This window comes from Homalodisca vitripennis, chromosome 3, assembly GCF_021130785.1.
Source record: "Homalodisca vitripennis isolate AUS2020 chromosome 3, UT_GWSS_2.1, whole genome shotgun sequence".
NCBI classification, from domain to species: domain Eukaryota; kingdom Metazoa; phylum Arthropoda; class Insecta; order Hemiptera; family Cicadellidae; genus Homalodisca; species Homalodisca vitripennis.
Window position 1 is genome coordinate 129,794,787 of NC_060209.1, and position 14,489 is coordinate 129,809,275.

At 29.8% G+C, this 14,489-nt stretch overlaps 1 protein-coding gene across 3 annotated transcripts in view; it reads left to right on the plus strand.

The window, feature by feature from the left end:
- The window catches only part of LOC124357503 (cleavage and polyadenylation specificity factor subunit 6), a 65,353-nt gene that overhangs the window by 26,748 nt on the left and 24,116 nt on the right, over positions 1 to 14,489 (plus strand). For 2 of the 3 annotated variants that reach the window (XM_046809358.1, XM_046809359.1), the window contains exons 6-7: positions 6,950 to 7,082; positions 12,167 to 12,280. The exons of the other annotated variant lie outside the window; for it this stretch is intronic. In XM_046809358.1, the coding sequence (XP_046665314.1) occupies positions 6,950 to 7,082; positions 12,167 to 12,280 (247 nt within the window). The remainder of the gene's footprint in view (positions 1 to 6,949; positions 7,083 to 12,166; positions 12,281 to 14,489) is intronic. 3 annotated transcript variants of the gene reach the window in all.

The following is a 14,489-nucleotide window of genomic DNA, read 5'->3' on the forward strand; positions in this document are numbered from 1 at the left end:
AAAACTAGTATTTCTAATGTCAGTAAAATAACTTTACAGTAAAAAAAATGTGTTAAAAAATAATTTTATTAATATTTGCAAACATTTAAGATTTTTAGTTTTCTACGTTGTTTTCATTTATTATCCTGGGCTAACGTAGCAAGTCAACGATATTAACCAAGTATATTGCTATCTATCAACAATCACCTTTGGAGGGAGGTGTTTGTCGCAAAATATTTTTAAAATATGCTGAACTACTGTTAAAAATCAGCTTATTAAGTGTAGGCACTTGTACAAATGTTACTGTAAGATTATATAGAAACTCCTATTACTTCAGAAACGCCCTATGTGTATTTAAATTCAAATAATATTATTGAAGAAAATTATTTCAAAATCTCTTTTAGACTACACTGTATTTAATATATATTTTCTCATCAAACTACTTTGAAGAATTTTAACTAATATATTAATTGGTACATTTTAATATGTTATGAAATAAGTACTATTTCTGCTAATGTATATTTTAGTAAAACATGCTACAATACACTATAAAATAAAGTATACATTGTTTGTTGTATTATAATGAACTAAAGATTTTTAAATATCGTTTAAGGAAAAGTTTAAATTCAACAATAAAATATACAAATGCATTCTAAAATTCATCTTTAAACATTTAACACATGATTATTAGAATCACTCAGAATTTAAATATTTCTCAAGAATTAGATATTTAGCAAGCTTTTTTATTATGCGTTAAGGTCGAATGTTTTCAAGAGACACATTAACTTTATTCGTTAATTTTATTGTTATCTACTAAAGACTATTTTATCATTCGATCATATTATCTGCTGTATTCCTATACATTTAACTATAACAAACCGTTTCTCTGACCATTAACTGATTGATGTAGGTATTGTGGTCTCTAAGGATTATTAATAAATACCTACTTAATTTAATAATATTATTTTAAAATTAAGTGGGATGTACAAAGAGTTGACATTTAGCATAATATGCTATTATGTAAATAGTTTTACTAAATATTCAAGTATTATTTCTAAAAATACAAGTTATAAGTGGTAATTTTAGAATCTGTTTTAATATCCATCAGAGTATTGCAAAAATATATCAATATATTTATAAATTTTAGATATTAAGACCCATTTCAACTATAGGCTTCGGTTTTAGAGATTGTATGTTAACAAGTATGTAATATTTGTTTTTCAAATAAGATTCAGATTTTAATGATTACAAATTAAACATTTATCTTGATTTTACATTATAGCAAAGAATTTAGTAGCCTCTTTAATTTTTTTTTTTTCTTGAGAATATATATTTTATTTTTTTAATCTATCATTAAGAACTTGCCATTTGAACTAATCTTTATTTTTAAAATTTAAGTTATTTTTAAAATAGTGTGTGCTCGATGTTAGTACAAAATTTTCCCTATTTTTAATTTAGATAAAACATATTGTAACAATTTTTCCAACATGAAAATGTTTCAGCTGTTAAAAAAATTATTTCCATGTGTCATTAAAAAATTGTTCCTAGTTGCCAAGTATAATTTAGACCATAAATATAAAATTATATTCCATTGCCTAAGTTATGAATTGATTTTATTAATAACATTTTGAATATTTTCTTATATAATTCGCTCCAGTTTGATACTAAGCATATTTGTTACAGAGGATTACTATTCGGTTGTGTTATTTTAAATGAGCATCAGCATTAGGTGTGACCCAATTTTTGGGTACCAAATAACAAATGCATACAGTAATGTCTTCTTGAATTAAATTCACAGATTTTATGTCAGTTAGTCTGAAAAGAAACCTTGGTCTAAACAGTAAAGTTTTGTTTATATTATTGTCGGAAACAGATCTGGTTTACATACTAGTAAATTTCAGTTGCATGATGTTTTAGCTTTCAAAAACAGATCATTCTGTATAGATCTCACATTTGGTGTAAACACCTTGTTTCCAGAACTAGACAGTTAAGACCTATTAGCGGATTATTCAATCAATTAATTGCCATTTAACTGGAAACAATATTGATGATGTAAATGCAAGAAATGTGCTGAATCTAACAGTATAGCATAATTAATAACAGGTTACTTTCACAATATTCACAATACAATTTTATAATCAATAACAACTACACTATATATAAGTATTAACATTAAGTAATACAATTTTAAATTACCAAATATTATTCCTTTCCATGACATCATTCTTATCAACAAAACTATTTTTAGCTAAAGACATTGGGAATTGGCAATTTCTTATAAAAATATACAAAACTTATGGTTTTAAATTTAAAAGGCATAATTTAAACAGAATTACGTAGCATGGTAGGAATAAATTATTATACAACACATCATGTGGAATTCATTCTATATACTAATGACAATTTAGTACAGGCATACATACGCAAAGAATACTTCATACAAAATAGAGTAAATCTGAAATTTTCATCTGTTGCTTATGTAAACTGCTGCTTAGCATCTATCTTCAAAGGGGTTGGTACTGACTTTTGTTACTTTAGACGTAACTCACCAATCAACTTGAGTAAACTGTTGACTTTATGAAGTAAAAGCAGGACAACATTCAGCCTTAGCAGTATAAATAAAATCTATGTTTTAAAATTGTTGCTTATTGTATTGTTTGTATTAGTTTCTAACATAAATTTATTAATGAGGTTTAATGTTAACAAGTATTAACTGCTCCTACACAGTTTCTGGTGTGGTTTTTTTAATGAATCTAGATTCCTTTTGTATTATCGTTTAACTAGCTATTTATAACTGGGTCCATATCATTGGGAATTGTGTAAGAAACAAAGATTTTTCTATAGCGTTTGATACAAGAAGTCTTTTTGCTCCAGAGTGTGTTAAGTTATCGGGCAGTTGATACAAACAAAAGCAGTCATTGATTTTGTTCTTTATTCATTACTCATTTGTAAAAGTTTAATTTTTTACTGAGTGGTTTGTGATTGACATTTGCAAATAAAAAAACCACTCATTTTAATATGATGAATTTTGTAGGTAATAATAAATTGTTAAAACTATACTATTTATTGATCCTACATGTGATTCATAATTATAAATAAACTTCTGTGCTGAAAATCAAACTTTACAAATACGTTCAAAGTGCATGATATATTCATGGGTTATTCAAAAAGTAAGTTCTCCAAGTATAGGACAAATTATGAAACTGTGTAAACGTTAAAGTATATTTTTTATACTTCTATATCATAGCTTTATCCGTACACCACATAAAACCTTTTCTGGGTTATTATCTGGAAACATTTATTTTTTCCAGACACACAGTCATTGAGTGCTGTGGTGATTTTTCAGCTCTTAAAACAGATGAAAGTTTTTGCAAGATTTGCAATGCATGCAGGGAAATTTAAAAAATCCCATTTAATTTTTTCAAAAGCTCTGATTTTGCAATGATTGTACTGGCATCCATTGTTGATTATAAATGTTATCAAAGAGCGAGGCACTATCATCTTGCACTCACTTTTGTAAATTGAAGATACTCGGTCATTAAATAATTTGTTAATTCAATTTTTGGTGGCAGTATGCTCATACAGCAGTTATTGCATCAGGTTAGTAGGATGTTGCGCTATTTATATAAACATTTTCTCTTCCATGTAAAAATATAGTTTGTCGAACACAAAAACATTAATAAAAATTATACTTCACATAACTGATGTTGATTTGCAACAACCAATTAATTCTCCAAAGGTAATAGAGGAATTGCGGTAACTTTATCGCTACTGGTGACAAAAACAGATTCTCTAGGACATATGATTAAATGTATAAAGATGAAGCAATGCAAGATTAGATAAACATTATGCTGTAATTACACACAAACTAAAAATCTGCAGAAAGACACTATATTACTCAAGCTCAGAGTCCCTTGTTAGGGAACTTACTTTTTGGATATCCCTCATAAATATGAAAATATTTCTTGGCAGTGCAATGCTAAAAAGTATTTCAGGTAGGTTTAAGTAAACAACTTCATGGAAATGTAAATTCCACAAAACGTTATTGACAAATACTTAAACAAAACTTATTTAATCGTGCTAAATATTTAGACTCAATTTATTTTATTCTCAACAAATTAATGTATTTTTAAATTGTAAATATATAGATTGTATATTGTTACATTTAAAATATATTTAAATGGGAGAATAAACATTGAAAAGGTGTATTTCATATCAAAAATTGAACTTCTTCACCATTTAGTCTTCATGAATAAAATAATACTTCCTTCAAAAGTTATTATTACCATTATTATTATTCTTTATTGAATGGAAAAAATTGTGTGATGGTTAAATTGTTTGTATATTGTTTTAATCTGTGTGTTAAAGGACTGCGTTAATGTGACTAATTGACCTATATTTATTACTTTTTGGAAATACCATGTACACCTTAAATATTGTTAAAGTCAGGTATCTAACCATTTTGTTAGTACCCTTATTTGAAATAATGCACAATTATTGTATTTTGATAAAAGCTTGGTTTTTTATTTGATGGCATTGGATTTTTTATAATAGTATTATGAACTCAATTATTACATGATGTTGTTTATATTCCACCAGCCGTTTTCTTTCTATTTTGAGATAAGATAGGTGTAGGCATACTTTGTGGGCTTAAGTGTCTTGTGAACTGTTGTTTATTATGTGACAATTTCAGATATTTTGTGTAAGGCTGTGGTTTGTATTCCATGATTGAATTTTGATTATTTCACTATTTGTGGGTGGGGAGGGGACAGTGTTGTTAGATAGGTGCTGATCTTTTTACAAAATGATGATCCTGCCACAGAAAGTAAATTAAGTTCTGCTATATTTATACTTTAAATTTTGGATATTTTTACTGAAAAGCCAAACTTGTCAATATTTTTCCACACTTTCTCAAACTTTGGTTCATATTTAATTTGCCTTCTTATGCCTGGATAGCCACCAATGAGATAATAAAATATTTTTTTTCCTTACAAGACAAAATAATGAAATAATGAAGATTGAGTTTAAATAATTTTGAAGTATAAATGATAATTAATATTATTTGTCAAATTAAATGGCGTGTGTGACAAATGTGTATTCCCTTAGTCAGCCAAACAGTCAGTTGCTGTGTATCAGACTGATAGTTTCTATAATACATTCTGTGTATCTTCTTTTTTAGTATTTTTAACATTTCCAATACCTTTTATACTATGATGCCATATTAGTAAACCATGTAATTTCATAACTTATATAAACTGGATTAGAATATTTTTAGTTTGCTAACTTCTATTGAAGTAGCAAAATTTTATAATTTTGTAATATTCAATATTTTATAAGGAATTTTTAAAACAGTATTGTTCAGTTATTTGTATAAATCCTATTCAATCATGTTATTCAAAAATATTTAGAATTATCGTGTGTTTATAATAAAACATTTTGTAATATTGCAATCAGTGGCATCAGCCAGACACAGGCTGTTATTCTTAGTAAACATTTTCTGCATTTTTATGGATTTAAATTAGTCAATAATTAATTTGTTAATACGTTTTAGTTTTTACTTGAATAAAGGCTGAATTTGGTAAAATATAATTACCATGGTTGTTTGGTAATAAAATATTTCATGCTATTATTGTCTTTTTTCCAAGTTGTTGTAAAGTTGTTTTGAATAATATTTTGTAATTGTCTATAAAATTGATCAGGAATTCAGTATTCATATCTGTATATCTGTCAGAGTTGTTTTGGTCTTTTAAATTTATCACTTCATTGTCTGGCCAATTGGTTAAGGGAGAAGGAATTGCATCTGAGGAGAAGAGGGATTATGTTTAATGTTTATGTATGAATGCTACATTACAACCGATAGAGGGGTAACAATTCTGGGTATTTCTAACTTCCTTGTCATAATGTTTTATATATTTTAAAAATATTGAGATGATCAGAATTGTGTCCAATGGACCAAACTCCACCTCTCACATCCTTGGTATTTGGTATGATACTCAACATGGCTGTGTGTCATTATTAGCAGTTAGATCTTTATCCCTAGATTTCATTTATGTGACAAAACTAGGTTGCTTTGTCTACTTCCTGAATACAACTTTTTACTTAAAATTGGTAGCTCTATAGAGAAGATTACTACTGTACTAATTGTTTAATAGTTGTATACAATGTATCGGTTTAAATTTTAACCTTGCATATCTAGAAAATAGAAAAATGAAGGCTTTGTGTTTGTACTTAATTTTTTTGGCATTCATAATATATCTCTTTTTGTGGCAACAAAAAAGAGTGAGTTGGCATTTTACAATATTATGAGGTGGAAGGCAAATTTTAGTTGACTATATAAATATTTCCTCTTATTTTGTAGGATGTTGCTGCTCTCTTAATGTTTAGTTAAATATATAATTATCACTGATCAATAAATATTATTCAACCTAATATTTTATGACAGTTCAAAAAGGATAAAATGTAATTTTTATATGTGCGAGCTGTTTTTCTGTACATCTCTTCAACCATCACAGTTTAACAGTTTACATTTTCTATAATTTTAGAAACTCAAATGTGAACTAATAAAGTGCCTTGTTGTAAAGTTAAATATTTTTTGCATGTTTTATAGTTAAAACACATAATTTTTTAACCCAGTAAATTAAAAAAAATTTAATGGAAGTATCCCCCTTCTTTTCACAAACTATGTACTTGTTTCTGGTTAGAAAATCTGAAAGGCTTTTATCAGTACAGGTATAGTTTTACTCTGGGTAGTTTTATGCAAGTTTAAATTTCATATCAGGTATAAATAGTTTTGACTACTTCAGGTTTTTTCAGATTTAAATTATGATGTTATAAAGATAATACATTTTCTATTAGGAATTAATTTGGTTTTGCTTACACTTATGAAATTATTAAAAGCTGAGAATTTATCTTGTAAGAGTACTTGTAATTATTGATTAGGTATTGTTTTTAAGACATAATTTCGTTACAGCCGTTCCAAGGCCCACCACCAGGTCAGGGTCCACCAAGAGGACCACCTCCTGGTGCCCCCGGTATCGGACCTGGAGGACCTCCGCCTGATCAGCGTGGTCCGCCTCCTCGTCCTGACTGGAACCGTCCTCCTGGTAAGTTACTCTAAGTGGCGCTTGGGCTGAATGCACTGAACCAATGATATTGTTAACGCAAGCACAATGTTGTGCTATTGTCTCTTACAACCTATTTGGTCTATTTTATCGACTTAGATTTTGTTTGTCGGTGTACAGGAATGTTTGAAAATTAATTATGCTGGCCATGTGATCTCTTAGTGGGATAAATTTTACTAATTTTTGGCATCCTCGTACTTTAATTTTCAGCAAACAAGATTCATGGGGGGTCCAAATATTGTGTTTTAATGGATCAAAATTGTGCTTGAAATTTTTAATATTTGTTGTGTATTATTAAATTATTTAAAAAAACCCATTGAAATTTGTTCGCTGCATTAACTGCTGGTTGACATTGGTTTATGAAAAATGTAACATGTTTGTATAATATATTGCTAGATAGTCTATAGACTAACATCTTCACCTATAATTTACAAGTTAAAATTATCTTTCTTTACTGATTTATGCCTATCTGGTTATATTTGGTCTGTGGTGGAAGTCAAGGCTGACAGGATTGGCTAACAATAATAGTTGACGTTTGGTTGCATGCATCTCAAACAAACATTGACTGTTATTATATTGTATTTTTACAAATTATTGTGGAAAGGGCTCTAGACCAAGATATAATTTGGACATTATATGAGAAATCAATTATATAAATACACTGGTAAACAAATTTATTGTAATATATTTATCATTACAATTTTATTAGTAACTTAGAAAAGTGTACTGGAATGAAAATGAAATAGTAAAGCATTTTTCTTTACTTTTGAATTTTGTTGTCTGCTGAATTTCCCAGTGATTAGTTACAAAGGTTTTTTAGTTGATAAAATGTCTATAATTTAGATTTTGTTTTTACACCTTTAGACGTTTTAAGGAAAGTACCTACAAATTAATAAATATCCTATTAGACCTAGTAACTATAAGAAAAATTTCGCATGTTATCCCTTAGAAAAAAGATCAGGATGTGGATGTAAATTAGGATTAGGTGTGATCAAAAAATATGGTGAATAATTTTTGATTTCAAAAAGAAATAAACTTACATAGAATTCGATCTCCTTCAAAGTACTATCGTTGGCTGGCAATGCACATTTCAGAGTTCACAGTTGTTCTCTGATTGCATTATGGCCTCACTATCGAAAAGAATGTAATGAGCATGACCTTTATGTTTGATTTTGACTGACTTTTTACCACGAGGAGAAATTAATTGATAAATATTGATGATATTCACTAATGGGGAAACTCTCATTGACCCAACTTTCATCTACAGTTTTGGCCATGAGGTCTGGATCTGCTTGAAGACGATCCTTCAACTCTGTGCTGACTAACGCACGATTTTGCTTTAGTTCATCACTCAAAAGCATATGAACAAATTTTGCACTCACTCATCTCATTTACAAATTATCAGTTAAAATGCTTGATCAAAAACTGTATGAGATGTTGAAGATTTTCCAATATCTCTATTCACTTGTTTGAACGAACCATTGTATCTACTTTTTACACATTTCGTTTCGAAGGTTAATGGACGTCCCGAACACTGCTCGTCTTCATCTGACTCATTTCCGCTTTAAAATCAGTCATACCACTTGTATACAGTCTTCAGAGTTACCACATTATCACCATATACAAAATGTTAACATTTCTTGAGCTTCTTTGGCATTTTTTTGCAACTTAAAACAAAACTTAATGTTAATGCGTTGTTCAAATCCATTATATGTGACAGGCACGATAAACACAACCTCACTCTTGCAGCTCTGGCAGTCGACTGACAAACTCCAGCGTGTTGAAACTTGTCTTTGCCTGTCCCAACAGACCACACTACTAGGCAAATTATGTCACATGGATGTAGTGTCACTATAAAAATTAATTCACTATTTCATTGGTCAACGTGTACAGTTTTTCCATTGCCCATGTGGTCCATGTGTGCCTAACAACAGTAAGGCTGCTGTTTGGTAATCAGTTAGTTGGTTAAGAAGTCTGTTAAGATAACTTTAAATTCTTTTAGAAAATTAGTTTAATGGAATAGTAACTTGTTGCTTCTAATGATTTTTATCTCTGTGTTTTGATGTTGTGAAATTAAAGCTGGCATTTTATTGTTAAGATGAATATGTTGTGATTGTTTTGCAAGTTAGGTATTGTGTTCTAAGTTATTTCTCCAGTGGTATTGGCATTTTGGCAACTTCAGTAGCCAATGAATTCCTCATCTATAATGAGAGCGAACCGATTTGTATATTTTGTTTGGATGAACTTCTCTCACCATAGTGATTTCGTTTTGTCGCCAGATTCTTTAGTGTGCTGACTCACTTGTCATTTCCTAAAAGATAATTTCATATCATATATTTTATTTCTTGCAACTGTTTCCTTTTATCCTTATCCAATCCTGATCATAAGTCCTTTTCATGATCTTGATGTATTCTTGTCTAGGACGTGTTGGTCATCTGTTTCTTGATCTTGATATAAAGACTTTTGTTTCTTTTAGTTCTTTCTAAGACAAGAGGACAGGGTAGGTTTAAATTTTTTTGATATTATTTTATTAAAAGTTTATTAAGTCTTATTAATATTTTGGTAATTAAGGATTGTACTCGAATTCTGGTGTTTCAAAAGTGGTTTTAGGTTCTCTTATTTGATGGTTACTGAAAGTTTGAGGTTTTTCTTTTGGAATTTTGTCATAAGGTTTAGAAAGGTTGATAATTCCTGTTTGTGCCACATGGGGTCTGAGAGGCTAGTTTGTATCACATGCATTTCAAAGTTATTTCCTCAAAACTAGTGCGAACTCATTATATTTAGGGTGCAATAAAAACTGTTTATTTGCAAAGTGTCGCTTAAGAAACAATACCACCTAGCTAATGTTTTTTAGTGAAATTGAATTATTGTACCAGTGCATTCTGATGGATTTCCCCATCAACTAGAGGACATAGTTTGGGTAAAACAATCAGGTTGCTAAAATTGCAAAGTTATATTATTATTTAAGTCATCAATATGAGCATAACATCTCTCTTTACAAAAGTATGTGAAACTGTGCAAATCAATGATAAAATCTTGATTAAGATCATATAAACAATACTACTATTCTAAAGGTTAACTGTCACTTGTTTAGTGGGCCATTTAATGGGTTCGATATAGAATATAACATATAGTTCAGACGAGAATTGCTGATCAATTGCATCTCACAGGTAATGCCACGAGGTGTACGAGGTCTGTAAATAAAGTAAAGAGACTGGTTCAATAATATGTTTTATTTACATCATATTTATATATATATGAACTCTCTCTCTTACAAATTAGTTCCCTTTGAAAGCCACACACACCACTTCATTCTGATTTCCCACTCCTTGTGGCAATATGGTAAGCCTGAAACTGGAATGTTCGTCAGCTAGTCTTAAGGTTTTCTGTTGTTCCAAAATTATGTCTTTTGAAGTGGCTTTTTCACTTACGGAACAGAAAAAAGTCTCAAGGTCTCGTCAAGAGAATAGCATGGTTGAGGAACGACAGGAATTTTTTCTGGTCGAAAACTCATTGATTAGGAGTGCAGAGTGGCAAGGCTTATTTTCATGATGTAGGATCAAGTTGGCTTTGATGGCTGGTCTCACATGCATGGCTCTTTTCCACAGCCTATCAATGGTTTGTGATAAACGTGCAAGCACAAACACAAAAATCCAAGATTCGTTACCAGTGATTACGTGTATTATAGAATCAACATCTCTTTCTGTTTAACAGCGAGATTTTTTTGAACTATTTTGCCAAAACTCTCATTTATAATTCTCTAGCCAAAACTTCATTTACTGTCGTAATGTTCGGATCAGGTTGTCTTGCAATCATTCTTAGAGTTAATTGTCAATATTGCACCATGTCTCTAATTTTTCAAACATTTTCAACACTCTTTAATGATAACGGACTCCCAGTTTCAGGGTCATCCTGAATCGATTCTCGTCCTTCTTAAAATGCTTTATACCATCCAAAAACTTGACATCTTGATAAAGTATCACCATAAGTTTTCTTCGATTTTTCAAATGTGTAGAGTTTCAAAAACTTTAACACCAAATTTGATTGCATAAAGTTGTTTGTCTTACTAAGTGAACGCACACCAAAAACTTGTTTTCCTAGAAGTTTTTTTTACAACTCACATGACAAGAATAGAATAATAAAATTAATACTCAATTTTGATCAGCTATTATTTGGCAAAAGATGTGACTTACTTGTTGTTGAGTTATAGTGTTACCAGTTTGGTAGTTAGAAATCAGTTTCATGACTTCATTTACAAACCTCGTATATTTATTGATTAGTCAACAATCAATAATTTGGATTTAATTTGTAGTTACGAATGCAATGAACCACTTGAAGATAATTATTAGCTAGTTAATATTACAGAATCTTATAAAAAATCTAGTTCTTAAAGATGTAATTACCTGCTAATGTCAAAGTGTAATTATGGAATAATAATTTTGGAAACCATAATGATCTCAAATGTGTAATTTCCTTTACTATAGTGAAATTGTTTAATTTATTATATTAAATAAATAAATTACTTCAATTTTAATTTCAACTTTTAAATTAGTATTTTGACAAATCCAATGATTAATTCAAATTAAAGGTTTTGATGAAGTTGAATGTTAGGTTAAGATATCAAATAATAAATCTTTAATTTTATACTTTGAGTTGTGTTGTAATAGTTTTAATAATCATAAATAACTCAGTTGCTGCAATAAATAATTAACATATTATCTTTACTAATTTCTTAACTAATTCAGGATATTACCTAACAACTGGTCAGCAAACTAACCTTGCAGCCAATTCACAACTATCTGTAACTTCTAAGAATGACAACTTACTGGAGGGAAATGTTTTCCTGTACCTCCATTCCCTGCTCAAAATAGAATTTTGGCACACTGCATCAGCTGTTAAAGGTCAATATTGTAAAAAGATATTTCCCGCTTTGCCTGAAAGACAAAGACAGGGTTGGAGCAATCTTCCTTAAGTGAGGGAGATGGAGCTATATTAATTTAGATCTGTTACATTATTTTCTGTATGTTATTGCTTTCATAGTTGTGAAACATTATTCTATGTGACAGGAATGCAGCACGTTCCGCCCCCTGGTGCCCCTGGGTTCAACCCCCACCAGAACATGCAAGGGCCACCACCTGGGCAGCCCCCTCGTGGCCCCCCACCTCCGGCTCAGATGGGTGGTAAGTAAACTACTTGGTTAACTACAGAGTTTACATATATTGTGGTAATAGACAAGTGAAAAATCATGGAGGGAGAGAGAGGGGGGGACTGTTGCTGTTATAGTATTGGACGTAGGGTACTATCTTGAAAATGTTCTATTTGGGTTGGTTATAATATTTTTTTTCACTGACCTTATCTTGAAGCTACTTTCCTAATTATATATCCCATTTCAAGTCACATATCAAGGAATTGTTCATAATAAATTAATAAGCATGTGTTTGCTAAATTATACTATATGTTAAGTTGCTAGTTATAAGATAAATAATTAATAAGTTCTAACTTAAGAGTGGTCAATTTGCTTGATATTATATAACCGTATACAGGGCATCTCATGTAAACCTACTCTTTACATTTCTCTTTTTTCGACTGTATAACATTTGTGTATGGTTCAAAACTTTTATGATTCATTGTAAAGTATCAAGTATAATGTCAAAGATTGTTATTATCTGATGACAATATACATCTGCTGGCTAAAATGCTAGTATCTTAGTTCAAAAACAACCAAACAAAATTTTGTCACAATATGTTTAAGATAATTTTGAATCAAATTATATAAATAAAATATAAATTTTAAATGTAAAAAATAAAATTCTCTTTTTAGTTATTTATAGTTTGTGTCAGGGGTCTCAAAATTCATTTTAGTATTATTTGGTGTAGAGACATACTTTCTTCAAAATTTTGACATCTTCCAATCAACTCTATATTTATACAATTTTGTGATGAGAAAATTTCTTTGAAAAATGTGATGTTACAGGTATCATTCAATTTAAAAAATTCTAAAATGACATGTTCTGATAAAATTTGGTGTGGTTAAGGAAAAGGTTTAGTCATACATTTTCTGTATCCTGGCACGGCCTCATCTCAGTGCATTGATTAGACAACATGTATCATTTTTCTCATTGCTATTGTCATGCAACAAGTATGCAAGTAGCTTGACATGTAACAAAACTTACTCCTTCTAGATTTAAGTGTAAGTTTATCTATATCTAATCCCAAGGCATGTTTATCTAATCCACAGCTGGGATGAAAATTTTGTTAGCAAAAAATACTACAAGCTCCTCTGATTTTGTAGCAAAAACATTTTTCCTGTAGCACTTAATAATAGCATTGGTGTTCAGCGGAGATTCCAATCATTCTTATTTAAAAAATCTGACAGTTCTCTTAAAATTTTAGCCACCAGAACCAATATTAACTTGAATAAAAATACTACTCTTAAAATATTTAGAACTTCAATAATTAAAACAGATTTTTATAAAGAGGTTTGATTTTTATATTAATTACAAATAAAAAAAAAATTAACAATTTTAAATAATTACAAAACATTTTTTATTTATTGCAAAAATGCACATAAAAAATGAAAAGTCTTCTTTCTTTCAATATAAAATACGAAATAAAATTAAATAGTGTAGTGATATTTTATAAATCCAGTTACTACTAATATTAGTTTATCTTTAGAAAATGAAGAGGCCCTAGGAACCAATCTCTCTAAATCTGTAGCATTTTTTGTTTTGTAAACCAATTTTTAACATTCATTGAAATGAATTCCTGTCCATTAGATGCTTAAATTAGTTATACTTAACCTTTTTCGAATGTCTCTCATTCCAAATAAAATCTGACAATAACCTAAATAAGCTCAAAGAGTATCCAGTTCTAGTTATAGGTGTCAAGACGAACCACCCTCTGAAGGCTTTATAATCATTGGTGTAACGTTCGTTTGGGAGTCAGCCACTGCGCACCAGCACTGCTGTCATAGCAACAAAGCATGGGCGTACGTTGGACACTACTCTTGCATCGTGAGTGACCCGTTCGTGTTAGTGACTGCAAGAGGAAACCATAGTTAATAAAAATTGTTTTAATATATTTGACCATTTCCCATAATCTTTTCTCATATGGACTCTGAATCTCCAATCACAGGTTTAACAAGAAATAGATGATTTTCAAAATTGCAGTTTAGTAACAAAGCATCAAAACCAGTACTTTTTCATTCTTGCAGACACAAACCTTGGTTATTGTTTGTAAATAATTGTATTTATATGTCTAGGCACACAAATAAACAAGCTAAATTTTAATATAACTCCTGTACTTTTAGCTCTATTAGTTAGTTGGTTACTTTCCAACTACACAGTTCGTCGGGTGGCATTACGTTGTGTTGTCTTATAGAATCATTGA